The 26,888-nt window shown below is 47.2% G+C and overlaps 1 protein-coding gene across 2 annotated transcripts in view; it reads left to right on the top strand.

The window, feature by feature from the left end:
* The window catches only part of LOC138515747 (protein starmaker-like), a 259,408-nt gene that overhangs the window by 175,410 nt on the left and 57,110 nt on the right, over window positions 1–26,888 (top strand). For both annotated transcript variants that reach the window (XM_069630449.1, XM_069630450.1), the window contains one exon: window positions 18,012–18,305. In XM_069630449.1, coding sequence (XP_069486550.1) covers window positions 18,012–18,305 — 294 coding nt within the window. The remainder of the gene's footprint in view (window positions 1–18,011; window positions 18,306–26,888) is intronic.

The following is a 26,888-nucleotide window of genomic DNA, read 5'->3' as shown; positions in this document are numbered from 1 at the left end:
GTCGACTACTGGAACGATAGAACCGAAGAGGAGCTGAAGGAAGGTGACTGCTGCAACTCCTGGACCGTTGGTTTGCCCACTGAAGCCCTGCTGCAGGTCCAAATTGCCTGAAACTCCCTAGACAGAGAAGTCCCTTCAAGGACGACTTCTTCCCTTGATTTGGTGGGAACAACCACTCGCAAGCCACGTGGACACCGTCTCAATACTGGTCAAATTTTCTTCAGAGTGCTGTTGAAACCCGGATAGCCAGTGAGAAGGATATCAGTTCGTGGACTTTAAGGCACTCACATCTTAAAATCGACATTTAGCCAAGCTTGTGGCTTCCTCCCTGGGCAGTGCAGGAACCTCCCGACATCCTCCTTCGTGTCGCCACGACTGAAGCTCAGGAACAGCGAGATCTGCAGGAACTGCCAGGAACAACTGCCCCAGCTACAGCTTTTCTTCATCCATAAGGTACTGTGCAAACGTGGTGTGGAAATCCTTTCTGCCGCGTGAAAGTTTGTAAAACTTTCCCAACTTTGGAGCATTGTTCGCTCCTAATACGACATATAACTCTTTTTCTGGCAAACTACTTCTAAGTACATTGGCAAAGACTTAACCGTTTACTACCAGAACTGTGCTATCCTATCCACGACACTGAACCATTGACTTTGGCCCAGGCCTATTGAATTGAATTGCCTCTTGTAGTGAACTGAAACTATTTGCCCTGCCTCTGAAAGTAATTGTGTTTTGATTCTTATAACCTTTGTCTTTCTACCCCTTTTGAAAGTTACTGAAGTGCCATTTTGCTCCCACTTCATGGGAGCCTAACTTGTTCAGAAACTTATTGGTTGTGTACTGCAGTGTATTATAGTGTGGTATTGAGCTGCTTCTTGGTAGTGGCATGTTTTCTAACTAAATGTGTAAATAAATGTATATTCTTTTACCAAGAAACCTTGAGTAAGTGTTTGTTTGAACTACTGTGATTGCAAGTCCTTTGTGTAACATCTTGTACTGCTCAGATCCCTCATGAGTAGGTCTGGCTGCTCAGCCACTGCTACCACATAACTGTGTAGTACAGGCTTGTACCAAAGGTGAGATTGTGCTTACACCTGTAGTCTTAATTGTGTGTAGTGTTCCCAAAGGGTACTGCATGTAATTCTGCCTAACAATCAGCAGAGGCTGTCACTGCAGCGACAGGAGCTATGGCAATGGAGGAAGTGCAGGCACGAAGCAGCAGGGCACGTGCATAACGGCCCCGGGTGGTGTCATCATCCCAGAGGCTGTCCTTGTAGCGCAGGCACCAGGCTTTTTGGCAGCAGCAGGCTCAGGGTAGGAGGCAACAGGACTCGGGCCGTTCATCATCAGAGGGGCAGGTATGGGCCGTCGGGCAGGAGGCAAACGTGGCCCTTATGACAAGGATGTCTTCCGTGTTGGAGCATTTGGGACAGAAAATCGGGGCAGAGTGGCAGCGGGCCCAAGAGGCATGACTCACCATGGCCAAGGTGGAGAATTCACTGCGTCGGGCAGAGAGGCGGGTGGAGGTCTTCGAGGAGACTAGCAGGGAGTTGGAGGAGTCCCTGCAAGCCCTCGAGGGGAAGCTGAGGCCTGCCTACTGGAAATGGACGCAGTGTTTGATGATGCCCTGGCGGAGACTATGAGAGAGCATGGTGAGTAGATGGACTAGCCCGCTGCCTTTGTATATAGTTCTTTAGGAGTAGGTTTCATTTGTTTTTTCTTTTTATTTGGAGTTCCTGGACTTTGCTCCGCATCTTTATATAGTTATTTTTGTATTGTATTTTGAGGGTTTTTCCACATGTTATGGGACCATGGACCCTGGATCTTGGTAAATATTTGGACTTTAATTTGAAACGTTGTTTAACCATGAAGGAATTGTTTTCACATGATATGTGATTTCATTTGCACATACGTTAATGGACAAGACCCACATTTTTGACTCTTTCATTTTTTACATCACATTGATTTTGGTTTTCACTTTTTTGATTTGGTTCATACCTGTTTAATTTGATGTTTTTACTGTGTGTGACTTAGATACATGTTTTTTAATAAAAAAATGTTGACATTGAAATCGAAGTGGTGTCTGGTCTCAACGGTTTAGTGCATGTTTCACTCCTCCATGACTCCTTTGCATGTCCAGGATTCACATGACATGGGGCATGTACTAGGGAGCATGACCAATGGATGGGTGTTGAGGTGCACTAGGTGGGTGCAGCGTGTAGTGGCATTTTAGTTGGCATGTGCTGTGTGATTGTATGTTGGTCCAATGTGTTTTGGGGTGGGGGTGGGGACATGTGGCGGGGGCTGCCTGCAGGTTGCCGTCACTGGTGGGGGTTGGGGACATGAGGCGGAGTCTGCCTGCAGGTTTCTGTCACTGAAGAGGGGTGGAGACATGAGGCGGGGCCTGCCTGAAGGTTGCCGTCACAGGTGGGGACATGTGGCGGGGCCTGCCTGCAGGTTGCCCTCACTGGTGGGGGGTGGGGACCTGAGGCAGGGCCTGCCTGCAGGTTGCCGTCACAGGTGGGGACATGTGGTGGGCCGGCCTGCAGGTTGCCATCACTGGTGGGGTGTGTGGACATGAGGCAGGCCTGCCTGCAGGTTCCCATCACAGGTGGGAACGTTAGGCGGGGTCTGCTTGCGGGGTATGGTCACGGGTGATGGGGTGGCCATGTGGTGTGGGCTGCCTGTGGGGTGTGTTCACAGGTGATGATGGGGGTCCCATGTGGTGTGGGCTACCTGCGGGGTGTGGTCACGGGGGATGGGGTGGCCATGTGGTGTTGTGGGCTGAGGGGTATGTTCACGGGTGATGGTGTGGGTCCCATGTGGTGTGGGCTGCCTGCGGTGTGTGGTCACGGGTGATGAGGTGGCCACGTGGTGTGGACTGCCTGCGGGGTATGTTCACAGGTGATGGGGGGCCATGTGGTGCCTGGTTACGCGCAGGCCTTCCCACACGATTTGGCTGGTACGAGCGGGGTACACGATTTTGCTGCGGTGCGGACGGGGTATGCGCGGCCCTTCCCATGTAATTTGGCTGGTGCAAGCAGGGTACGCAACCTTACTGGGGTGCGAACGGGGTACGCACTGGCCTTCTCACGCAATTTGACTGGTGCGAGCGGGGTAGGCGATTTTGCTGGGGTGCGGACGGGGTAGGCGCGGGCCTTTTTTCACGCAATTACGATGGGGGTGCTGTGTGCTGCGCCACGGATGGCGCTGGGCCTTGCGTCATATTGGGCATTTCACTGGCTTTTTCCTGCGCATAGAGGCGTGTTGGGGCGTTACTGCCGCTGCTTGGAGTTCATTGCGCCACGGCTACTGATGTCTCGGAAAATCCATGAACACGCGTGCTGCGCAATTGCTGGTTTGTGCCACAGCTGGCACACACATGGCGCACGCTCCTTCTTGGCGCGTGGCACTTGCGCTTCTTCTGCGCTGGATTCTATGAATTGGGCCCTAAATCTGAAGATTTATCAACATTTGTAAATTATGTTTTCATGATCTTGCATATCGTATATGATTGAACTGTATTTATCACAGTTTGTACAGTCAAATGTGAAACGCATGAATTAATGTACAAACACACACACTTTAATATTGCAACCGTAATGTTTTGGAAAACATGTACACAATACAGGTTTGACATTTAAAGCATTACGCAGTAAAAGATTTTGAATTGAACTGATTTTTTTTAAATTTAGTGTTACGCAAGAAAAGCACAAGATGCAAATACTTACAGTAAATTGTTTCTATCCTGCAAACTTTCAGAATCGCACATGCAGTTTATTTTAAGATGTAACTTTAAATAAAAAAAGGGACCATCATAGAACCATGTGACGTTTCACTATACAGGTAGAATTTCAACGTTTGGTGTCTTGGGACGTAGTGGTGTAGTGGTTAAGGAGGTAGGCCGATAACACGAGGTTTTGACTTCGAATCGTTGCGGAGCCTCTCAATTTTATTTTATTTTTACAAAAAAGGATTATAATGGGCGCTTCCCATTTTTATTTTTAAAAAGGAGGATTATAATTTGAAGAACGAAGAGACAGACGGCACAACTGATATTTGTTTTCCCGTGGCGTTTGAAACCTTTTTTGGGGGGCATGGCATGTGACACCTGCCAGTGGCACGTGTCACTTGTAGTGGTGACATGCAGTGGCACGTGTCACTGGCATATGACACATGCCATATTCCGCTCCTACCCCTACTGCAATGTAATGTACTGCAGTCTATTCTACGCTTTATAACAAAGATAGTAAGAAATAATGAGTATCAATAATCTGAATTTAATTTATTATTGGTAATTTGGGTAGCACTAGCATTCAAAGGAACAGAGCGCAAATAATAACAAAAATGGTAATCATTAACATTACTATGTCTTTATCCTTCTTCACTACTGTATCAAAGAGTATTACTGTCAGGTTCACAGATCCCAAGTCCATGACAGGGTAATTCGCGCTCAGGCCCAACATGTCTAGGAATAAAGTCTGCTGCAGGCCTGGGCTCCATGAAAACAGAAGCACTGGCAGCTGAACGCTTCCTCGTGTTCACTGGCGGCGCTGCCTCCGCATAAACAAATGTTTAACTATAGAACGCGGCTTTTTCCAAAACCACAAACCACAGGAGGAGGAAGTGTGGGCGACGGTGGGCAGCGTCTGGGCAATCGAAGTGCGTGACGTCATGCGCTGCTGCCCAGTGATTGGCCGAGGGGTTTGGGGCAGCGCTTAAATAGCGGGAGGGAGAAGGAGCGAGCAGAGAACCTCAGCATCCCTCAGGAAGGACCGTGCCGAGCCGCCTATTGCGCCCCCTGCTGGTGCTGCTGCAGAACAAGAAGCCAGATAACACCAAAACTCCACGTTTCCATACAAGGAAAGGTAATGTAGCTTAATTACAGAGACGTGACGCATGTCTTTTTTATCCTCCCGAGAGCTTATGCTGGTATGATTTTAGGCTGTTCATGAACCGAAACACTTGTGAACTGCTACTGCCTGCAAGCTTCTTTGAGAGAGGGATAAAGTGCGGGAACTGTGTTTTACAAATTAGTCCGGAAATTAGTTAATTCATCTTGAGCCCATGGCAAGCCTTCTGTAACTCCAGATGGTAAACTGAATGTAATTGCAATTCTTCTCGTGTGAAGAGAAGGCAATGCGTTTTACAAAGTGCTCAATACTGGTGTTTCTAAGCGCTCCTAAATTTGACATATTAGTCAACAGATGCATAAGGACTCCTATCCATCAGAACTCTCACTTCGTCCTATCTCTCAAAATTGAGAACGTTTTCAAAAATGGAGCTGAAGAGTTTTCTCAGGATCCAGTGGATCAGCTGGAGAATGAATGGGTAGCACCCAGGGGTCGTGATTTCATAGTGAGACATAGTGCCACTAGATCACAGCTTCTCTGAAGGCCTCCCCACCCTTCTCCATATGAGCTGTCATAGCTAAATGTGCAAATAGTAGTTAGTATGTTTCTTTGCAGTTGTGTGCAGTTGGGAGGGTCTCAGACAGAAGGGGATATATTGATTTGCCCAGGATCACACATTATGATCAATGTGGGGAGCAAAGTTTCATGGTCTGAAGATGAACAATTAGCCCTGATGGGGTCCAACTGGGACAGTAGGTCCATGAGTCTCACACATGGGGTATGATATGTCAGGAACGCCCAATGCAGGATCATTCTTAGCATGTAAATGTCCTCTTCTAAAGGCTTCTTTCTTTACAATAGATCTTAATTTTCTGTCATGCTCACGCAATGACATTTTTTAATTTGAGGAACAATTATTTTGATGGGTGATGCATGATATAGTATCAACCGTGGTACAGACACCCTACCTAAGTGCACAGACATGTGAAGAGGAAGAGGAACGGGTGCCAAAAAGGACATGGTTTATGCAAAGGTAGTCATTTGTGAAAATAGGCTTCCGCACTTTACGAAGTTGGGACTGCTGCTGTTAACAGCAAGATAAGAGAAGTAATACGTACGTGGGTGTTCTCTTTAAAAGTGGTATTAATTTCCTTTAGTGCAGCTGATGTGTAATTGAAAACTCACAAGTCTCTCTCTATTCCCGCTGGCACAGACTTCGTCCCGCTTCTGCTGTCTCCCCTCCATCTCTCGCTGCCCCGTACCCCATAGGAGAGCAGTGTAGGGTTAATCCGGAGTGTGCCTGCCTGCCCCCCTCTGCCTGGCCTCAGTGCAAGGCCCTGCTCACCTGCTGGTATGCAGGATGCACACACTGTGTGGTGCGGTGTCTGCATTTCCTGCATTCTGCCACTTGGGTGTGTATTAATGCTGACAGTATCACAGATCTGCAGAGTCTGGAAGGTGGTATGGTGGTGCTTTACAAAACACCTCAGTAAGCTGCGGGGGGTGGGGGGACAATTATTTCAAGTACTTCTTTAATGTGCCCCTTCCTTTTCAGACATCTCCTCTGTGATAGTACATACACCTCTGGCAGCCAGGGGGCGATGGAGAGACGAGAGGGGAGGGCATACACATGGCCTGAAGCCATTTGGCAGATCTCTGGGTCTGCACCCCTTGGTAGGAGTGCTTCAGGGCGATGGGATGGATCTGGGCTCTCCCAGAAGGGACGTAGATGAGGGGGGTTTAAAATGCACATTGTGTTTTTGAAACAAGCAGGTACAAATACTAGAAGCTTGTGGCTCACTTGTGAAATGTGAATCAAAGCAAATATTGCCTTTTTGCATTTCTGGTATCCATGGGAAACCAGGCTCTATACCCCAGGTCACTGGTTCTGTCAGCTCGAGGTCCGTAGAAGTCACTCTTCCTTCTAATCTAGAGGTTTATTCAGACCCGAGGGGACTTATGGGGAGGTTCAGTCCAGTTATCTGCAGGGAGATCACCATGGGCTAGACACCACCAGAAATAACTCCGACTTAGACGCATTGCCAGTCGCAGCAGTGCGACTAAGGACTGAATGGGCATGGACTAAAGGCTGCTGCCAACTCGTTTCCCAGTCGTTTGGGGGAAAGGTTAACCCTATGGGAAGGCACCTCAATCTTGGCCAGCCCCTGCTGGTCCATAGACTTTAATTGAATCTCACACCTTCATAGTAATTATTTATTTTAATGTATCGCCTGTTCTTCCTGATATCTGACACTAGACTGCCCCTTCAAGGAGAGGCCTTTGCTACATTACTGCCAACGACTCCAGTGCCCGGTGCCCTTGTCCCAGCAGCTTGTACAAGCAGTGCTGCACTGTAACCCTTCAGACAGGTGCCTGGAAGTCCTGAATGTGCCGTCTGTGCTATAACCACCCCATGTAACATGTGTTATTCTGAGCATAGACACGAGGTTTAAGTCCCCTGGCTTCATGTATTGAGCCAGGTGAGGGCACCGCTTGTTTGCACCGTGTGCCTCTAGCTGCTCTTGACACGTGTCTCTGCACAGGCCCCCGCTGTCTGCCACTAGAGTCTTGGCAAGGGGGGCCCCGGGGGGAACGTGCAGCGTTTCCCCCCGGGGTGGTTTTGGGCGCAGCACAGGCCAGCGAGCTGGCCTGCGTATAGCGTGTCTCTGGGAGGGGTATTTAAGGGGGCAGGGAAGGTTCGAGAGCAGGCGACTGTTGAGGGCGAGTCTTTGTCCCCCCCCCACCACCCAGTTTCTTTTTGGTGAGGTCCATTGGGGTGAGTTAGGGGAGGTTGATTCGTGAGTGGTAAGTCGGGTTAACATTTTTCCCCTGGTTTTGTGTTTTCAGGTCTTTAATGTGGGTTTTGAGGTATAAGGTAAAAGGGGGTTTTTGGTAGCGTTGGTGTGACAGGTCAGGGCGTTAGTTGGGTTTGTAAGAGTTTTTGTTGCTGATGTGACAGGTCGGCCTGGCTGCGGGTCGGAGGTAGGAGGAGATTGGTGTTGAGGGGAGTCCCTGGGGTGTAGGAAGTAGTTGGTGGGGGGCATAGCCCCTTTGGATGAGGGGGGAGGCAAGCTATAGGGGGGGAATAGCGCGGGTAAGGATGGGGGTAGTGCTGTTTGCACGAACGGGCTACCCCAGGGATGCAGAGGGGAGCAGGTCTGGAAGATGGAGGGGCATGGCCCCAGGGAGAGGATGGCAAAAAGCGGGGACGAAGGCTGGAGAAGATGGTTAGGGGATGGTGAGGACCTGGAGATAGGTAGGGAGGAAATTGGGGCTATTCATTCAATGGTTGGGGCTTGAGGAGTTATTTATTTATTGTTGGTGGAATGTTAAAATGATTAATTTAGTCTGTAAGGCCAGGGGCCAGGTTAGCGTTTTATTTGTAAGCTTTGGCCTGTCACATTAAAGCGACCTTTTCCACTTTCAAGCGAGTCTGGGTTTTTGTGCAGTAAGCCCAAAGTAGATGCTCAGGGCAATACTTCCATTCCGCGTGTTGAAGCCTCCCCATTTTGACGTCATTATCAAAGCAGTATGGGTTACAGTGACAGTCAGAAGCAAAGTACTCGAATCTGAGTAACTTCACTTACCATTGACATACTCATGGAGAGCTATACTCGATCAACACAAAAGTTGCAATGAGTAGGTCTGCCGGCCGTACTCCTGGCTGACTAGGAGTAAATCGGGAGTAAGTCAGAGTTACCTTTGGAAGCTCCTTTGTGACTCTTCCTTTTCATGGTTCTGTATCTATATGCACTCGTACCCTCTCTCTCGCTCTCTCTCTCTGTGGATACTGCTTTCGTTTATCGTTTACTCTCTGCCCCTGTTACATTCAGATATGCACCTTTTTAATGTCCATCCTTCTTACCATTTTGTTCTTGGTTTTCTCTTTTTTTTGCGGCGAAAATTCAAATCTCCTTGGGTGTATTTGTTACTGCAAATGTCCAGTGTTTACATAGCGGGTGATAATTGGGTAGGACTATTTCTAGATGTTTACACTTTTGCAAATAATGTAGCTGGAAAGGGGGACGACTTCGATTTTACCAGGAGCACACAACCTGGACAACAACTGTGGCCTGGGATTAGAATTCAATTTTTCAGCTTCCAAGCTTGGCAGGTTTACAGAACAACGCCTCCTTAAATAGAATGGGATGTTGGTCATTCTGCGATTTTATAGAAGCTTATTTGAAAGTTACTTATTTAACTGTATCTTCATGACGCTTTTACAAAGGAGGTATAGATCTTTTTGAAAAACAAAAAATTGTGCCTGGTTTCCTTCATGATATGGCGCTTGGGTCTCTGCAAAAAATGGCGCTCGGGTCTCTGTGCAAAATGGCGCATTTGGGTCTCTGCAAAAAAATGGCGCTTTGGTCTCTGCAAAAAAATGGCGCTTTGGTCTCTGCAAAAAATGGCGCTTTGGTCTCTGCAAAAAAATGGCGCTTGGGTCTCTGCATAAAATGCTGATGTGTCTCTACTCACTCTTATTGTATCTGCAGGTAGACAATGAACATGAGGCTCGTCCTGCTCGGCCTTTGCCTCGTCGGCATGGCTTGTGCTCTGCCGGTAAGTGCATATTGCATTACATATTAATACAATCCCTCAAGTCATTTGGACATGAAGAAAAATCATGTAACATTAATTTGACATTTTTCCTTTTTGAAAGGCCCACCGATCCAAACGTTCTGCCAGCTCCGAAGACGCCAGTCACCAGGTGAGTGAGGCCCTGTGCTACACCTAATATGCCAGCAAAGCACCCACCCACCTGGGGCAGCACACGCGGCATTGCAAAAACTATCTGCAAAGAGACTTACATCCTCTTTCTAACACTATTCTAGACCTTAGACCAGGGACGTCATTTCACCAAAATGCCAGGGGTAGCGGAAGTGACATCACACGACCCTTGACCCCTGATGACATCACAGGAACTTATATAATTTGACCCCACCCCGAAGTGATATCGCGGGAAGCGATGGAACACGAACCTTTCACCCGTTCCCAAAACAGGAAGTGACATGACAGCATTGTACAGTACGAAAAATATGGTTACGATATCACTATAATGTGATGTACATATCATGCAAGAATGGATTGCCATATGTAGCGTTAAGGTCAGTGTGTATAGGCCCATATTACCAAATTACTGTGAATGCAAGCAGACGTCCATGACCAAATGATAATGATGTGTTACTATATAGCACTTACACTTAAGCGCTTTATATAGAAAAAATATACACCCAATATCACCCAACCTGTCTTGGTACTCATTTATCGACCTCAGAAGGATTAAAGGCTGAGTTGAGGCGTTTAAGAGCAGACTAAATCAGTGACTCACCCCCTGAAGTGTGCCTGAAATAAACCTTTAATGAGTTTAGCAATTATTGTACAGAATTCCAGAAAGACACATTATTTGGTTTCCTATTCTTTCTTATATAGGGTCAGTGCTGAAAGTGTGACTTGTGGCACTCCTGTTCTTATTTGTCTTATTATTTTTTTTTTTAAAGGGCCTGAACATGAGAGCCAGCCACTCCAGGACCTTGCATTACAAAAAACGAAAAAAAAAAAAAAAAAAAACGAAATGTTTTTTTTAATTTCTTTTTTTTTAACAGAGGTCGCAAGGGAGACCACAGAGGTCGCAAGGGAGACCTCAGAGGTCGCAGTTTCGACCTCTGGCGACCCCCAAATGACGTCCCTGCCTTAGACAGAACCAGCCACAGCACAGCGTCCCTGAGAGCGCAGCACCGGTCACACACCCTGATCTGAGTCAACTCATTCAATCGTGACTTTTTCCTTTTTAGGACTCAATGGCAGTCCTGTGTAAATACACAAGACATTTATATAATGTAGCGCTCCAATACATAGTGTTTGCATAAGAACCCAACCCAGAATGCATTGCTCAATGTCATAGGCTACTTTCATATTGCCCCAAATCAGTCTTTTCTTATACCCCCCCCTACTATACCATGCCCCTCTGGAATTGTACACCACTTCCACACCTTCCTTCCGCATAGCTCCCATATCAAGCAGCGCTCCCTTATCATACACCCCTGGGCATCATACAGCGTTCACACACACTTCCGGTATTATGCACCACTTCTATACCACACACCCCTGCCACACATCTCCCATATCAAGTGCCACTCCTTTATCATACAGCCCTTGGGTATCATGTTCTGCACTGCTTCCACAGAGCTCACATATCAAGTGCCACTCCCTGAGGCAGTCCCGCCCTCCTCCTGTTTCAGAGTACAGAGCCATCAGCAGCGGGCAGCCCTTTCATTCAAGGGGCTATGGTCAAAGCGTTGCACCACGCGGCTCCTGTAATGAAAGCGCTGCATGTGAGCTGAGGCACACTGGTGTCACACCTTTGGTGCACCCAGCCCCTTCTTGTGTTTAAAAGGAGGGGCTGGGCACATCAAAGGTCATAATGGCAGTGCGCCCCAGCTCTACTTGTTTAGCAGCCGTACTTAGGCCACGCCCCCTAACGAGAGCCCCCCTCGATTTCTAATCCCCCTTAAATCATTGTCCATATTTATCTCTTCTATCCATCAAAGGTCCTGTATCTTATACAGCTCTCATATCATTATATGCACACCCACACTGTTCACTTGCACCCAGCTTTGGCTGGGGTCCACACTATAGTAACCTGCCCACCCTCTCGACACAATCCCTGCTGAAGAATTGTTGTGCCGGGTTCTCACTGCTCTTTTAAAGACCTGCTTCTCCTGGCCTATAGTTCTGGTGGCAGGACGTTGCCCTGCTTGAAATGTGGAAAGTCAGCCGTGCCAGCGAGTGATCCCTTTAAAGTTACATAGGCAGGTAGAGCTGCAGACGGACACACATTTAAATGACATGTGACCCCATTCTTCCAACAAGAACAGAGTCTCCTGGGAAATGATAGAGAAGGAAAAGGGACACAAACCAATGAAAGCGCAGGATTGCACGAGCTTGATTTTAGTTTCTCACCCATCAACAACCAACCACACCTTGCATGCGCTTTGCAATGTAGTCTTTAATTCCACCAACCAATGTTCCCTTTTCAGAGTGAACCCCTAGATGTGTCCAACGAGAGCAACAGCCATGATTCAGACTCCGACTCTTCGGAGGAAGACATGCCCGCAGCCACAACCGCTGCCCCTTCCACCAAATCCCAAACCGACGGCTACACTGCTGACCCCTTCACAAGAGGGGACAATGCCGGCAGAGGAGACAGTGATGCAGACCACCCCTTCGCAGTGGTCGAAGTGTATGAAAAGAAGTAGTGGAACTATGTTCCCTGCTGGCCTGCACCCGCTCCCGCTCCCCACAACCCCCATCACCATACCCCCCCCCACACACAATACAAACCTCCAAACACATGCACATGCTGTTTAAGGGAACGTTCAGTGTAGTGCACTGAAATTGCAAGTTTCAACTTCTTCCTACACTTTTATTTTAAAACAAAAGCATTCCGGAACGGTTTCTTTTTAAAATAAAAGTATAGGAGCTGTAAAACTTAATTTAAAAAAGTAGAGGAGCACCGCTCCCAACCGTTCCCGCTCACTTCGACCACTGCCCCTTCGTAGCAAAAGTCTGGAAGACCGCTGTGAAACGCGACACCCAGGTAAGGCCGAGACTCGTGCTTCTATTCCACAGGGAAGCCATTTTGATCTGTCTGACTCCCTTTTGCTTTAAGTACCATTCTCAGATTGCTTTTCACTGTCACTTCAAAGTAAGGCTTCCCAAGCTCAAAGATTCTGTGTTGGCAGGCCAGTGGCACTGAAAGCAAGGTAGGACTCGTCACAGTTAATCCCATGACAGGCTTCGGGACCGCTCCCACCCCATTCCTCTTATTCCTTTTAAGGCATGGGCCTGTTGGGAAATCTCCCAATGTCCATATAGCTCAGGCTGCCTCTGCTCCCCCATCTTTAGAAGGGATGCACAGGCGAGATGAGGCGTCAGGGATCACCACTAAGATGCCTGCTTCTGCCCTTATCACAATGTCATGGCAGCCTCGTGGTGAGGGGCTATTACCCTGCTCCGTCATGGCACTGCAGGGATTGGCTTCCCTGGGGCACTTGGTCCCACCACACCTCCTGCCGGAGTTTGAATCTCATTACTGCGTTGAATTGGGGGTTGCAAAGGGTTGTTTTTCTTCCATATCCCAACTATGGCATTTTATATTGTAGATTTTTATTAGGGGCTGTATGGGAAATTAGGCAAGCTCTGTCGATACATTTCTCTAAAAATGTATGTACTATAAAGACACTAAGGGCCTGATTAACAGAGCGTTTTTCTATGGGATCGTGCCATTGTAAAATACTTCTGTGAATCAGGCCCTATTGTGGTTGATCCCTGATACTGATAAGACAGCGCCCTCCCCCCACGTACCTATATAAGGACATGTGATTTTATAACACCCATACAGGAAGTAGCATGGAATTCCAGAGGCAGAAAACATGGAGAAGTCCTGCCTGTCATAAATTATTTTCAATTGCAACTCATTCAAATGCAAGTTTAGTCAAATATGTGGCATACAAGCAGCATACCATTTTGCTACCATGTAATGCGCTGCTGTGTGAAATACAACTAGACACTCAGTATAGTTAATGTAGGTCAGTTTTGCATATTGCTGACACTCTTTTGAATATTTTTATAGATTTTCTTATAGGTAATATATTCAACAAGAGGTTAGGCTCTGCATGAGTATATAAGTTACTCCATTGAACATAAACATGAAAACTTTGAACAATGTGAGCAAGGACAAGGAGGGGTTCACAGATCACAATGCACGTTTTACCATAGTTGAATTAGTACAAATGGTTACAATGTTGCCCCAACAGTGTGGACTATCTGAACAAAAAAGGAAGTTCCCAAAAGGTATTAATTCATGCAGATTGGCCATTCAGTGCAAAACATTGTAAATGCATACAAAGCAAAATAACAAGTATCAAAGTAGCGGAGGTGCGCACATTTCAACACCTAACATGGGACAGCAGATACTGTATGATAGTGTCTTAACCGACACTGAAGCTTTGTATAGTTTTTTTTTGTATCTCCTAGTAAAAGTATAACCAATATAGTTTGTCTAGGAGACAGGACCTTGGGGAGGTCTACTACAGCCAGGCTAAAGGGTGACCTTGTTATGGGTCGACGTCAGGAAGGTGAATCATAAACCCTAGACGGGCTGGAACAAAAGGGAATCAAATGGTGCCAAGGTTGACAGACATTTCGGCATATGTAGTTAAAGAGCCTTCTTCTGGAGCCAAGGCGCAGAGTCCCCTTAACAGTGATGGCAACAGGTATGGTTGCTTTCTGGCTTAATGAATGATTTAAGAGTAGTGGGAGACCGTGGAAAAGACACTGCTGCAGGTCCTTTTAACCCAATGTTGGAAGTGGGGCAGTTACTGTCAATTGATAATGGCAAACCAAAAATGGGCTGACCATTGTGATCACAGGACGTAGTCGGCTGGGCTGGAGAGGCGCTGGAGTCAGACAGCAACGTTCTGCTGAGGGCTGCAGTGCAGGGAGTCAAAGGGTACATCCTGGTGTAGCACAAGGAGGCGTAGCTGCCACGGTGGGCGTCTGCTGTCTAATGCAAGCAGTCGCGGGTATAGCTGGAATTGGAGAGGGGCACATACAGTACAATGAAAGCCCAGCCGCCACATGTTCTTAGTTTTTGATGTGGGACCTGCAGCAAATGCCAGTTTCTATATCCATGGACCATGCCATAGTTTAGCATAATACATGGGGTCCTTGCTGGTAAAAGGCACATTGGCAAGCATGAGCTTCATGCGGAGGACTGGTGGAAGCCATTGTTAACACCTGCCCCACTTGGCAAATATGGCTCTGCCAGGCAGACTGCACATACAATGGAGTGCCATGTTCTAAACTACCAGAGGCATTAGAATAGATATGCCCACAAGTCCTAGTAAACAGCAATCTCATAGTCTAGGGCCAGGCTCAACATGCCACTGAGGTCCAAGGTCATGACAGCGGAAGTGGCCCTCTTCACATGTGTGTGTCATGTGGTTGGAAATGGTCACTGGAGACTGATTCTGCCTGGGGGTCATTTCGAGTTTGGCCTCCAGAATGAGCCACGGATATTTCCCTCTGTTATGCGGGTCTGGAGGAAGGGGCTTCCCCAGCTATCAACACTGCTGCTTCCGTTTTGGTATCTTAAGGGCATCAATCCAGCTAAGCCCCCCTCTAATGTGGACAGCCAGCAGTATGCCCACCAAATAGATGCTGAGCTGTTGTTAAATTGGAGGCCGCGCATAAAGGGGCTGGATCGCCCAATGCGGGCCAACCAAGCGCCTTTTTTGCACGGTTGCTGGGCAGTTTTGCACAGGTAGTAGATAAATGAAGATCAACATTTGTACCAACTGACCACCAGGACACATTTACAGCAACTGACGAGTGAAAAATGACATTAGTGCAAAATTACACCGCCCCGGGGCAATTTATGTTATCTTACCTTAAAAGTTAAAAACAATATAATTATCTTTAGGGAACCGCTTCCAGAGCCTTGAAGGCAGCCTTAAATGTGTTCATGCCACAGTGTCCCCCATAATGCATCTTCATGGTGTCCCACTTTTATTCTTCCATGTGACATCTGCTAACATGTTCTCCTCTGTACCCCAAAGGCCTCAGGCCTTGCTGCAATGTGCTGTGCTCAAATTGATTTCTTGCTTGCCAGGCCCTCCTCAAATAGTTAGGAAATCCCCAAGCAACAACACAAGGCTCATCTTGAAACAAAAAGGTTAATGCTGGTCGTCATTGGCGAAATTTCCACTGTTTCAAAATTAGAGTGATCGTCATTTTAGTTCTTTGTCTCTATAAGTGTGACACCCCCTTTGAGATGTCTACAAATCCTATGCCTAAATAATCAAACTCTTTCACCCTTGGGATTACCGAACCATTACTGTACATCCCATGCACCACAGTTTTTCCCTCTCCCAGCCATAAATGCCATAACAGCCGATTTTGGTGTGGTAATTTTGAAATCTAAGTTTGTCATAAAATGAGTGTACACATTGATTAATTTCTGAAGGTCATTTGGGGTCCGAGCTATAATAACAGTGCCGTTGGCATAGGCTAAAAGGGGGAACATTCTGTTACCCACCCGCGGAAAGTCTGCATTTCAATATACAAGTGCCTTATAAAGACCATTTATATAAAACTGCCACCAGAACATATCCCTGGCGCGTTCCTGGATCCCCAACAAAATATCCAGTGCTTTGTCCCTGCTCACCATATCGAGCACAGGCCTTAGTGGCCTCATGCACCAATTGCAAAACCCTCAATAGCCGACTCGGGCACCCCATGGACCCAAGCACCGACCAAAGCTTTTCTCTATTGACTTTGTCAAAGGAAGTGCTTAGGTCCATGAAGGTCAAATAACTAGGTCTGCCCTTCACAAAGGCAGATTGTGCCCACACCAAATATACATTTAAAGCTTGAGCACAGGTCCCCGCACCTGGTCTAAAACCGTATTGTCCATTGCCAGCACTGATTCAGCTGAAATCCAATTCTAAATTGGCCCGATAATGTGCAACCAAACATTTTGAAAGATGTATCCAGGAGCGATATTGGTCTATAGGCTCCCGCAATCTCCTTTCTAAAAAATGTTATAAATTATCGCATGTTTCGATGAATGCAGGAATTCCCCTGTTTGCAGCAATGCATTAAAACATATGTTCAGCAGTGGGGCCCATAGATCCACTGCCTCCTTATAAAGGTCGGCAGGGACCGCATCTGGGCCAGGAACTCTATTATGTGCTTGTTGGTTAATCACATTTTTTTTTACCTCTCTTAATGAGAACTGGATCAATGGGCCCTGCACCCCTGCAGTAGACCCTTCCACAGAGCCCCCGTACAAAGCAGAAAATGATCCACCCAAGCCTTCGCATGTGTTTTAATCCGGGTCTGCTCTCTTTTATAGGTCAGCCCTCCTGAAACAAACGGTCAGAACCGTTTAGAGTAATTTGAGGAAACAACAATCGACAGCTCCTCCCAGGCTTGGTTCTCTAGGGGCTCTTTACTGCCAATTTATATTCGGCCCTGGACCTGATGATTTCCCCCGCTACGGCTGTCCGGGTCCTTCAAGGCCTTCAACAGTCGCTTCTTTGATTGTTTACATTCCTCATTAAACCAGCTGTTCTCCTCCCTTTTTTTTTTTAAGTCAAGCTGTAACATATTTGTAAGAGAAAACATCAACTCCTCGAACATTTTTGTTACCTGTCCTGGGGACTGAAAGTTATCAAAAATGGGATGCATTATATTTAGATTGGATAACACAAGTTCCTGATGCGTAGTCGCAGGATCGCGTTTGGCCATTTCAATCTTCTCCTACAGTGAGGATTAACCTCACACAGATCTAAGTGAGGGGAGGCTGGTGTGGTCAACTGCATATATTCCCACTATATGGTAAGCCTCAGCGGGAAATGGTCGCTGCAGATTTCCTGTGTTACCTCAAAGGCTTTTATCAGATGCCAATGGCAAACATGCATGAAAATGTCGTCTATTGTAGACGACCCCTGTGTGTTTCTAAAGGTCAGAGCCCGTGGTACATCTAGTGCTATTCGTCCATTTAGTGACCGCAATCCCCATTCCAGTAACCACTGCCCCATTTGTAGGCCTTTAGTACAAATTCATTTATTCAGCATCTGTGGGAGTGCAATACCACAGTATCTTCAGTATCATCATACAATTCCACCGGAATCACATTGCAAGTTTGATGTTCAAATCCCCACCCAACACCAACATTGTCCCATAATTAAGTGTTGCAAGGACAATCATTTCCATGATTTCTTTCAATGACCCTACCATATTTGATTCTAATCTATGTGCGGGTTATAATAATATATTGTATGCAATTGATTTGGTGTCTATTACCTTAGTTTTTTATGATATAGAGGCCCTAATCAATATTGCTAAACCCCTGTAGCAACGCCCTCTCTTATTCTTGCCAGCAGGGGATAAAAATTAGTAATACCCAGGCTAATCATTTTGTGTTTGTCACGCAGGATATGCTGGATACCACAGCGGAGCAGGCAGATGAACCAGAAGATGCTGACAAACTCTTTGAGGCCTCAGATGATACCGATGTGAAAGATGCCACCAGCCACCAAGACACGGCAATCAGCACTGAGCATAACAGCCAGGAGGATAGCAAGCAATCTCAGCCTGACCACAGCGTGGAAGAAGATAGTCACCCTGATAGCCACTCAAGCAACGAGAGCCCTGAAACCCACGCCAGCAACCAGAGCCCGGAAACCCACGCCAGCAACGAGAGCCCGGAAACCCATCCTGACCACAGCATGGAAGAAGACAACCATGCCAGCAACGAGAGCTCTGAAACCCATCCTGACCACAGCGTGGAAGAAGACCACCACGCCAGCAACGAGAGCCCGGAAACCCATCCTGACCACAGCGTGGAAGAAGACAACCACGCCAGCAATGAGAGCCCTGAAACCCAGCCTGACCACAGCTTGGAAGTAGACAACCATCAGAGCAGTGAGAGCCCTGAAGTCCAACCTGACCACAGCGTGGAACAGGACAAGCAACCTGAGACCCACACTAGCAATGAGAGCCCCGAACATCATGTGCTACTGCGCGGCCTGAAACAAGCAACCCCTACCCCTGACACAGAGAGCAGTGAAAGCTCAGAAAGTCAAGAGGACTCCTTGCCCCATAGCAGTGTTGAGAGCACTGATGCTACCCTATGAAGCCCCCAAGATCAAACGTAACTGGGGTGCCTGGGCACTGTTTGAATTTGTTGGTGTAAAATACAATCTCAGCTGCAAATCTGGTTTTCTGTTTTTAAAAGGTGTTTTTGCTAGGATATGCTCATAGCGAAACATTGTTGTTCAAGGACTCAGAAATGTTTTCAGGTGACACAGAAAGATTGTATGGTCATTTTGCAGCAGCTGCAATGGTGTTTGACACCCGATGTACAGTATTCGTCTATATATTAGTAGGAAATACCCACCTTTCCTTCTTTTTCTGTGCAATAATCTCAAGAAATTATGCAAATATTTAATATTCTTCTAATCGTTTTGTTATGATGAAAATATGTAATATTCACTTAAATAGTTTTATACACTTTGGAGTTAAAGTTACCTCTTATGATGCTGCCACCTGGCAGTATGAGATCACATTGTATATTTTACTATAATTTTTATAAGTTGAATAAAATGTATAACAACGTTGGCATTGAGGTTTATTCAGGCGGCGATTTACGTTACATTCAGTTCAGGCTATGATGGGATCTGGCCGCAATTGGCAATGAGGGCATTAATCAGCCTCAGAAGTTCAATTTGAGCAATTTTTTTTATTTCTTATTTGTGTTTTTGTTCTCGACTGTTTTATACCCTTGGCGCTTCCTGGTGACTAACATATAGGGGCGCCTTTTCACTGGTGCTGATGGGCAAATGGAGACATGAATGTGAGGTGCAATGCACTTCCGTCTAAATTTCTGGCTCTGCCTCATTTTCGTGTTCACAAAAGGCGGTGGAGTAGCACGGGGTATATGTGAGACACGGCTGCCTCTTTAGAGTTTGCGCTTTGCTCGTTTGCTGGCACTGTTCGCCAACCACAGGGTACATTTGCTCTGCTTTCATGCATTTAAGAAAAGTGGCTCTCTTCCAACTAAGCTAGAGCTGTGCATTTATAATGGAATCGTAGGACAATCAAATTGCCCACCAACAAAACGCTGCCAATTATACAGTTCTGCGTATAACATGACATGTCATTTTCTGCAGGTCAGTCGACGACCAGGCCCTAACATGAAAGCTTGAGCCCCCAAATTCGCCCCCGCCAACCAGGCCCTAACATGGAAGCTTGAGCCCCCCACATGCAACCCCCGCCACCAGGCACTAACAAAGCTTGAGCCCCCCACATGCACCCCCCACCAACCAGGCCCTAGCATGGTAGCTTCAGCCCCACACTTGCACCCCCCCCCCTGCTGACCAGGTCCCAACATGGAAGCTTCAGCCGCCCAAATGCACCCCCGTGCTATGTGACTCTGGGAATGTACATAACAGGTTGTTAGGTGCAGGTGTTAAAGGGGGCTGAGGGGCCATAGACGTGTATACTGAGATCTGGGTAGGCAATACACCTAGAGTTGTAGTGAAAAATCGTTCTTCCTAACCTAGGCCACATTTAAAGTATCAGCCTGCAAATATGTTTCAGGTTACTTTTGACACACTTGCAGGCATTTGTATTTGATTATCTTCTGCGACATCCAAAAGCATTTTTAATCGGGGAAACAGAAGTGCTGGGCGTCCTTTCACTAGGATACATCCCGTTGGTTTGCATTGCTTTTCTGCACAGAGTGTTGAGGTCAGTGATGGGGAAGGAGGGAAATCGAATGGGGGCGAGGGGCTACACACTCCAGAACATTCCGGAGATGTTCATGGCATTCTGAAGGCATAGCTCATTGCAATAGGGGCATTCCATTCTCTTATTCAAAATTGGAAAAGCAAAACCACAGGTGCCACAATGCAGATGAAAACCGGGACTGGATGGGCAATTTACGAAGGATCTGGTGGCTTCTGACATGTGATGCAGATGGGGGGGATAAATGCCATTATATCCCCCCACTTAAAATTGTGGGGGGATTTGTCCCCTCCTGTGCCCCCATGTCCTACACCCTTGTGGGGCAGGGACAAGATTACCACTGTGTTTGCCTCCTCCATCTTGTGTGAGCACTTTGTTCTATGGCTGCATGAGAATTTTTATGCCACCTTAAAACAAAGGGATTCCTATGGACTCCACCTCGGATTTCCACCTGCTCAAAACCAGGTGGATTCCATAGGACTCCATTCGTAAACACTGCCTGCAAAGCATAATTTTCAGGCATCGTACACATGCCCATGAGACGGAGCAAGGGAAAATGAAGAGCAGAAGTGAGTTTCACTCGCTTTCACTCTTTCCTTTTCCCCTCAGTCTCATAAACGTTTGCGATTGCACGCCGGGGACCTCACAGAATGCAAGTTCCCTGCATGCAAATAACATTTGTAACAAAATGAGGCTATCTCAAATATCGTTAGATTTTGGTTTCCTGTGGCAGCTAGAGAAAATCAGACCTGAGCGTGCCCGCACCACACACAACAAGACTAATAGTTGAGTTATGAGGGAGTCCCAAGAGCACGAAACTCCTAACACCCGGTAAAAATCACCTACACTAACAATACAAATAATCCTTTGAATTGCACCTTTGTGACACCCTAATATCGATATACATAAATGATGTACAAATGTCACTCTAGAAAGGTTTCTCATGATACCTCCTGGACTGTGTGCAGGCCTTGCACATTGTTTCCACTTAACTCATAGCCCAAGCAGAAAGCGCTAAGAGGCAGTGCAGCGGGTCTAGAGTGCTAATCAAAAGTGCAGAGACCCTTCTATTTCTGCAATTAATACAGATATGCAGACATAGACACTGGAAAAGGACCTTCTTGTACTTAACACCTTGATGAGAAAATGGGCCCTTGATGAGAATATGGGCCTCAGCCTTTCATCCTTTTGAAGTTGATCAATAAGTACTGTTGAAAAGGGCATTTGTGAGATTTCATAGCAGACGTGCACCTCTGTAGATGTGGGGTACAGACGATCACATTTCAAGCAAGCATGGGTCTGCATGTCATCCTTGAGCTGTCACTGGCACGCGTATCACTGAGGAGTAAAATATTACATTGTAGGCCTATGCGTAAGAAATGCTTGCCTGTCTGTGAAAAGAGGAAGTCACACGTCACACATGCATGGTTCAGTCGTGCATTCTTCTTAGGTCAATTAGATTAGTGTAAATAGTTCTACTGTGCCTGTAGGGTAGGGTAACCAGACGTCACGGTTTTCCCGGGACAGTCTGGGGAATTCACCCTCATCCCAGGAGTTTTTCATTTTAGAAACCCCGTCCGAGTTTTGCATGGTTGGGTGGCTACTGTAATTCAAATTGTAATTATTTTTCTGAATTTTTGCGTTGGTGGATTGGCTCGAATCCCCAACCTTTCAGGTACAAGTCATAACACTTACTGACTGTGCCACCAAGACTGGCTTGGAAATAGTTGTACAGTAAGACATGTAATATCAATTCGAGCAAACGCTTGTTTTGAATTAACATGTCAAGATTCACAGACAACTGCACACATTAGATCATACATAGTTTATAGAAAGGAGATGTGCTGGAAATAGGATTGGTTGTGGGGGCGTGTTGCGGGGGGGGGTAATTGGTGGGCACCGATGGGGTAGTCCCTCTTTTATGTTGTTGGTCGTCCCGGTTTTTTGTTCTGGAAATCTGGTCACCCTACTGTAGGGCTGCGCAGTCAGCCACCCATCAATGAGGCACAGCACGGCTTTTGTCCTTCTGAGATTGTGCTAATGAGTACCATCAAAGGGTGTGATATTGCGTAGTAGGAGTTTGTGGCAATGGTCTCTAGTGGTGCCAGAGTAAGTTACATGCCAAGTTTCATAAAGTATCCATGAACTCTTCTAATGTCATTTAAATAGGTGCCATGACGGCTGGTAAAATTAGGGCTAGAGTTTGTCAGTCATTAGGTTGTTCAGAGCGAGTCCCATATCAAGTGTACACAATTAAGCATTTAATCCTTCTGATGTCAGTAAAGTGAGTACTGACTCAGGCAGTCATTAACTTTCACCCCTGATATGCTTTTCACCCGCACCTGCTCTTGACGTCTGGTCCTCTTCAGGGTACAAAATCCGCCTCCTTCAGGCATATTAGCCTGGGTATCCAAAACTAATGGCAGATGTAGAAAAAGGCCAAGACAAATCATATTTGATCCCGCAGGGCATGGAAAGAACCCTGGACTAGATGCACACTCCTTCATATCCAGGCAACTCTCTGTAAAGAGGATCAGCACACTCTCCCTTTTCTGTATGTCTACATCTCGACCCTAAACTGTGCTCACAAACGCCCAACATGGACACAGTATCCATGCCCCTTACTCTCCCAATCACTTCCCCACCACCAACCAGGCCCATACATGACCTCCACCCCATCAATGCATACTATGCAGGCATTCCTGCCACAGAGATACTGCTTGTAGGAACCTTCCCACCATTGATAGCACTTGCTATACAACACCACTAATTGAGGCAGCCAACAGAGCAAAGCACTCTTTGAGAACATTACACACTGCATCAATCCGCTTTCCAAAACAGCAATTCCTTAACCCAGAGACATGCAATGCCATTAACTTCTTCATTGACATTAGGGCATATTAACAGCTCCAACAATATCACAGCCATCCCTTCTGTCCAATCCTGTAACACTTCTCACTTAACCAGTTTCTAGGCCATAACCCAGGATGACCTTACCACTGTTCTAGGTGCCAACCAGGCCCCCATGTATAATGGAGCTAGGTGATCTCCTCGAGATAATTTCATCGAATATGATTTAATCATTTTTTAAAAGACATTTCACCGCAACTATGTGTGTGGGGAGACTCCTCACAGTCCACCCATACCCCCCACATTTATTGACAGCCTAACCCACTCCCACATACATTTGCTGCAGAATTCTATGGAAAAAACGTGATGAATTTGTATTTGATGGAATCTTCTGCAGAGTGATCTACCTATACCGTATAATTATTACCTCTTCCAAACCTCCCGTATAAAATGTATCTAAGTGGAAGCTCTGATCCCTCCCATCAGCATCATCAAAGCTGTTCCCACCCAAGGCTTCCTCCTTGATGCTCTGTAATCACATTAGCCTGTATCCCGGCTGAACAAACCCACACAACTTACCCATCTATCACCTCATCATGCATCTTCTCTTCATCAACAAGATCATCAAAAAAACATCACCCCTCAGCTACTGCAACACCTTATAAAACAAAGCCATTCTCAATACCCTTGCCACCCTCATAGAATCCAAGGACTCTGCACTGCTTTGATTCAACCGCTACCCCTCTAACAGACACCAGCTGGTCCAGCAAGGCAGCAACTACAATGAATGGCATTCTCTAACTGTGCACACTGCCTCTCCGAGGTTCAAGCCCAGATGTCAAGTGCCTACCTAAAAGGAACTTGATCAAGTGGAAATACAAATCTCAAATAGCAGACTCAAATCCAGACCAGGTCGTTGAAGTTATGATATGATATGATATGGCACTTATAACGCGCCTATCCACAGGTATTTCAAGGTGTGAGGAGGCAAGGGAGAGGGAAAAGAGGCAAGACAAAGAAAACGATCTTACTAGGCCAGGTGACATTGAGATCCCACAAGTGCAGGGTAGGGGGAAGAGGGTAAGTGCGGGGCGCGGGGTGCAAGAGGGTCTGTGCAATACATAGGATCAACAGTAAAGAATACATAAAATAAATAACACAGTAGGTAAAAGTGTGGCCAGCCAGTGGCAAGTGCAGACATCAAGTGTCAATAGCTGGTGGGTACTGTTGGGATACAGAAACAGCCCCCAAGTGCAGGGGTTGCCTGAGAGGCAGTCCAGGTGTGCAGATGGCGGGGAGGAGACCTGGACCCGAGATCAGAGGGTAGCCAGGTGACCAGTGCATCAGTCCAGAGTTCAGCAGGGGAGAGGAGGAGAGAAAGCAGAAGCAAAGAGGAAGGCCTTGAGGTGCTTCCGGAACCGGAGATGGTTCTCCTCAAGTTTCAGGAAGTTCCAGAGGGAGGCCCCAACCGAAGAAAGAGATCTACCACCAACTTGTTGCTTCGAGAAGCGAAAGACCCTGAGGGAGTTGGAGGTGGATGAGCAAAGTGCCTGAGAAGGAAGATATTTAGGAAGAGAGAGTTGGAGTTATTAAGGCCCCAGGCCCCAGAAGGCCTTATGGACAATGCAGCGGGTTTGGAACTTAATCCTCGCAGCCATTGCAAGCCAGTGCAGAAATTTCAGTCCTGCAGAGATACGATCCCTGGGCTTGAGGCCAAGGACAAGTCTTGCAGTCCTGTTCTGGATGAGTTGCAGAGAGCAGAGAGTAGAAGCAGGTAGATTTAAAAAGTGGCTGTTACAGTAGTCCAGCCTAGAGAGAACCAGAGCTCTGGCGACAGTGAGCTTCTGGGTGAAGGAGGGGAAAGGAAGAATATCTCTGAGGAGGTGCAGCAGGTAGTGTGACTTCTTAGAGACATCAGAGATGTGAGGAAAGAAGGAGAGAGTGGAGACGAAGATGACTCTGAGGTTTATAGCCTCACAGGTGGGAGAAGGAAGAAAGCCAAGAGATTCTGGACAGAGACCGACAGGAAAGCAGGGAGAAGGTGTGCCGATGAGGAGAATCTCAGTCTTACTGGCATTAAGGCAGAGATCGTTGGTGGCACATCACTCCTGGATAGTGCACAGGCAGTCAGACATGAGAGAAGAAGAAGAGGTGGCGGAAGGGAGCATGAAAATGAGCTGAGTGTCGTCCGCATAGCACTGAAAATTGGGGCAGAGAGCGGCAATGCGGTGGGCAAGAAGTAGCAGGTATTGGTTGAACAGCCAGGGAGAGTGGTTAGACCCCTGGGGAACACCACAGGTAGAGATAGAGATAGAGGAGAGGAAGGACCAAAGTTGTACCTGGGAGGGTCAATCAGAAAGAGGTCAGCCAAGCCATGGCCATATCGGTGATACACAGGTTATCACGGAGACAGTTGAGCAGGATGGCATGGTTGACTGTGTCAAATGCAGAAGAGAGATCAAGTAAGCTAAGGACACACGGGGTCTTGGAGTGAAGGTTGGAAAGCAGGTCTTGATGGATGTTCAGGAGAGCAGTTCCCATGCGTCTGGCAGCTCTGAAGCCAGACTGATGGTTATGGAGACAACCAACCAATTCAGTATGAAGATTAAGCTGGGAGATGACCAGCTTTTCCAGGAGTTAGCCTGGGAAAAGAGTGATGGAGATTGGTCGGTAATTAGCAGGGCATGAGGGGTCGGCAGAGGATTTCTTAAGAGGAGGATGTACAAGGGAGTGCTTCCGGGGGAAGGGAAGACTCCAGTGGCGAAGGAGTGGTTGCAGAAGTCAGCCCAAGCACGAGCCAGGTTGTCAATGTGGTCCTTGATGGTTTTAGAGGAACAGAGGAGAACCTGTTTTGACGAGACTTTCATAGATCGGACTTGTCTAGAAACCTTGTCTGGGGAGAACAGGGCAAAGGCAGAGAAGGAGGGAGGAGAGGTGGCCACAGAAGTGCCAGAGGAAGAGAGGGGAGTAGAAGGAGGAGAAGGAGGGGAAGAGAAAGAGAGAGGACAGGATCTCCTGAGTTTTAGAGATTAAATGAGAATCCAGGGCCATGGAGATGGCCTGGGAGGGGACAGGAGATGAAGAGACTGCAGCATGATTGGCCAGCTTCTTGCTGATTTTAAAGAATTTGCCCGAGTTGTTGGATGCCGATGAGATGTGTGCTAGGATGTGGGCACTCTTCTTGGTGCGGACGGAGAGCCGGTATTGCCTTTGGAGCAGGCGGCAGGCCAGTTTGTTAGAGGATGTACAGGAAGCATGCCATTTCCTCTCAGCCACCATGCACTTGCGTTTAAGGGTGACAAGGTCTGAGCCGTGCCAGAAGTTGCTCTTAGCTTTGGGCTTCAAGCAGATCCTCATGACAGGGGCAAGAACACCAAGAGTATCAGATATAGCAGAGTGGAGCATAGAAAGGGCTGTGTCAGGGTGTGAGTCAGCCAAAGGGATGTGCGGGCGTCAGAAAGTGGCAGCGAAAGCCTCAACGGACACACGCTTCATGGGTTGGATAACCGAGAAGGTAGGTGGCAGTGCTGGAGTTGGCTTTGCCTGGGGGGTGGAGAGAGTGAGCTGGGAGGAGAGGAGAAAGTGATCACTCCAGGAGAGAGGAGTGGTAAGAGGCATAGAAAGGGGAATGTCTGTAGAGATCAGAACATCCAGAGTATGCCCTGCAGAGTCAGCCGGGCCAGAGAGGAGGACAGAGAGTGTGAGAGAGTTGCAGAGTTCCCCGAAAGAGTCCAGAAGAAGGACAGGAAGCATCCAGGTGGATGTTAAAGTCTCCAAGAAGAAGGATTTAAGGGTCGAGACCAGGAGGGAAGAGGAGAGGTCTGCCCACTCAGAGAGGAAGGAGTAGATCTGACCAGATGCCCTGTAGATGGT

The sequence above is a fragment of the Ambystoma mexicanum genome, chromosome 6q, assembly GCF_040938575.1.
Source record: "Ambystoma mexicanum isolate Mex_15411 chromosome 6q, UKY_AmexF1_1, whole genome shotgun sequence".
NCBI classification, from domain to species: Eukaryota; Metazoa; Chordata; class Amphibia; order Caudata; family Ambystomatidae; genus Ambystoma; species Ambystoma mexicanum.
This window is presented reverse-complemented; position numbering and strand designations above follow the sequence as displayed.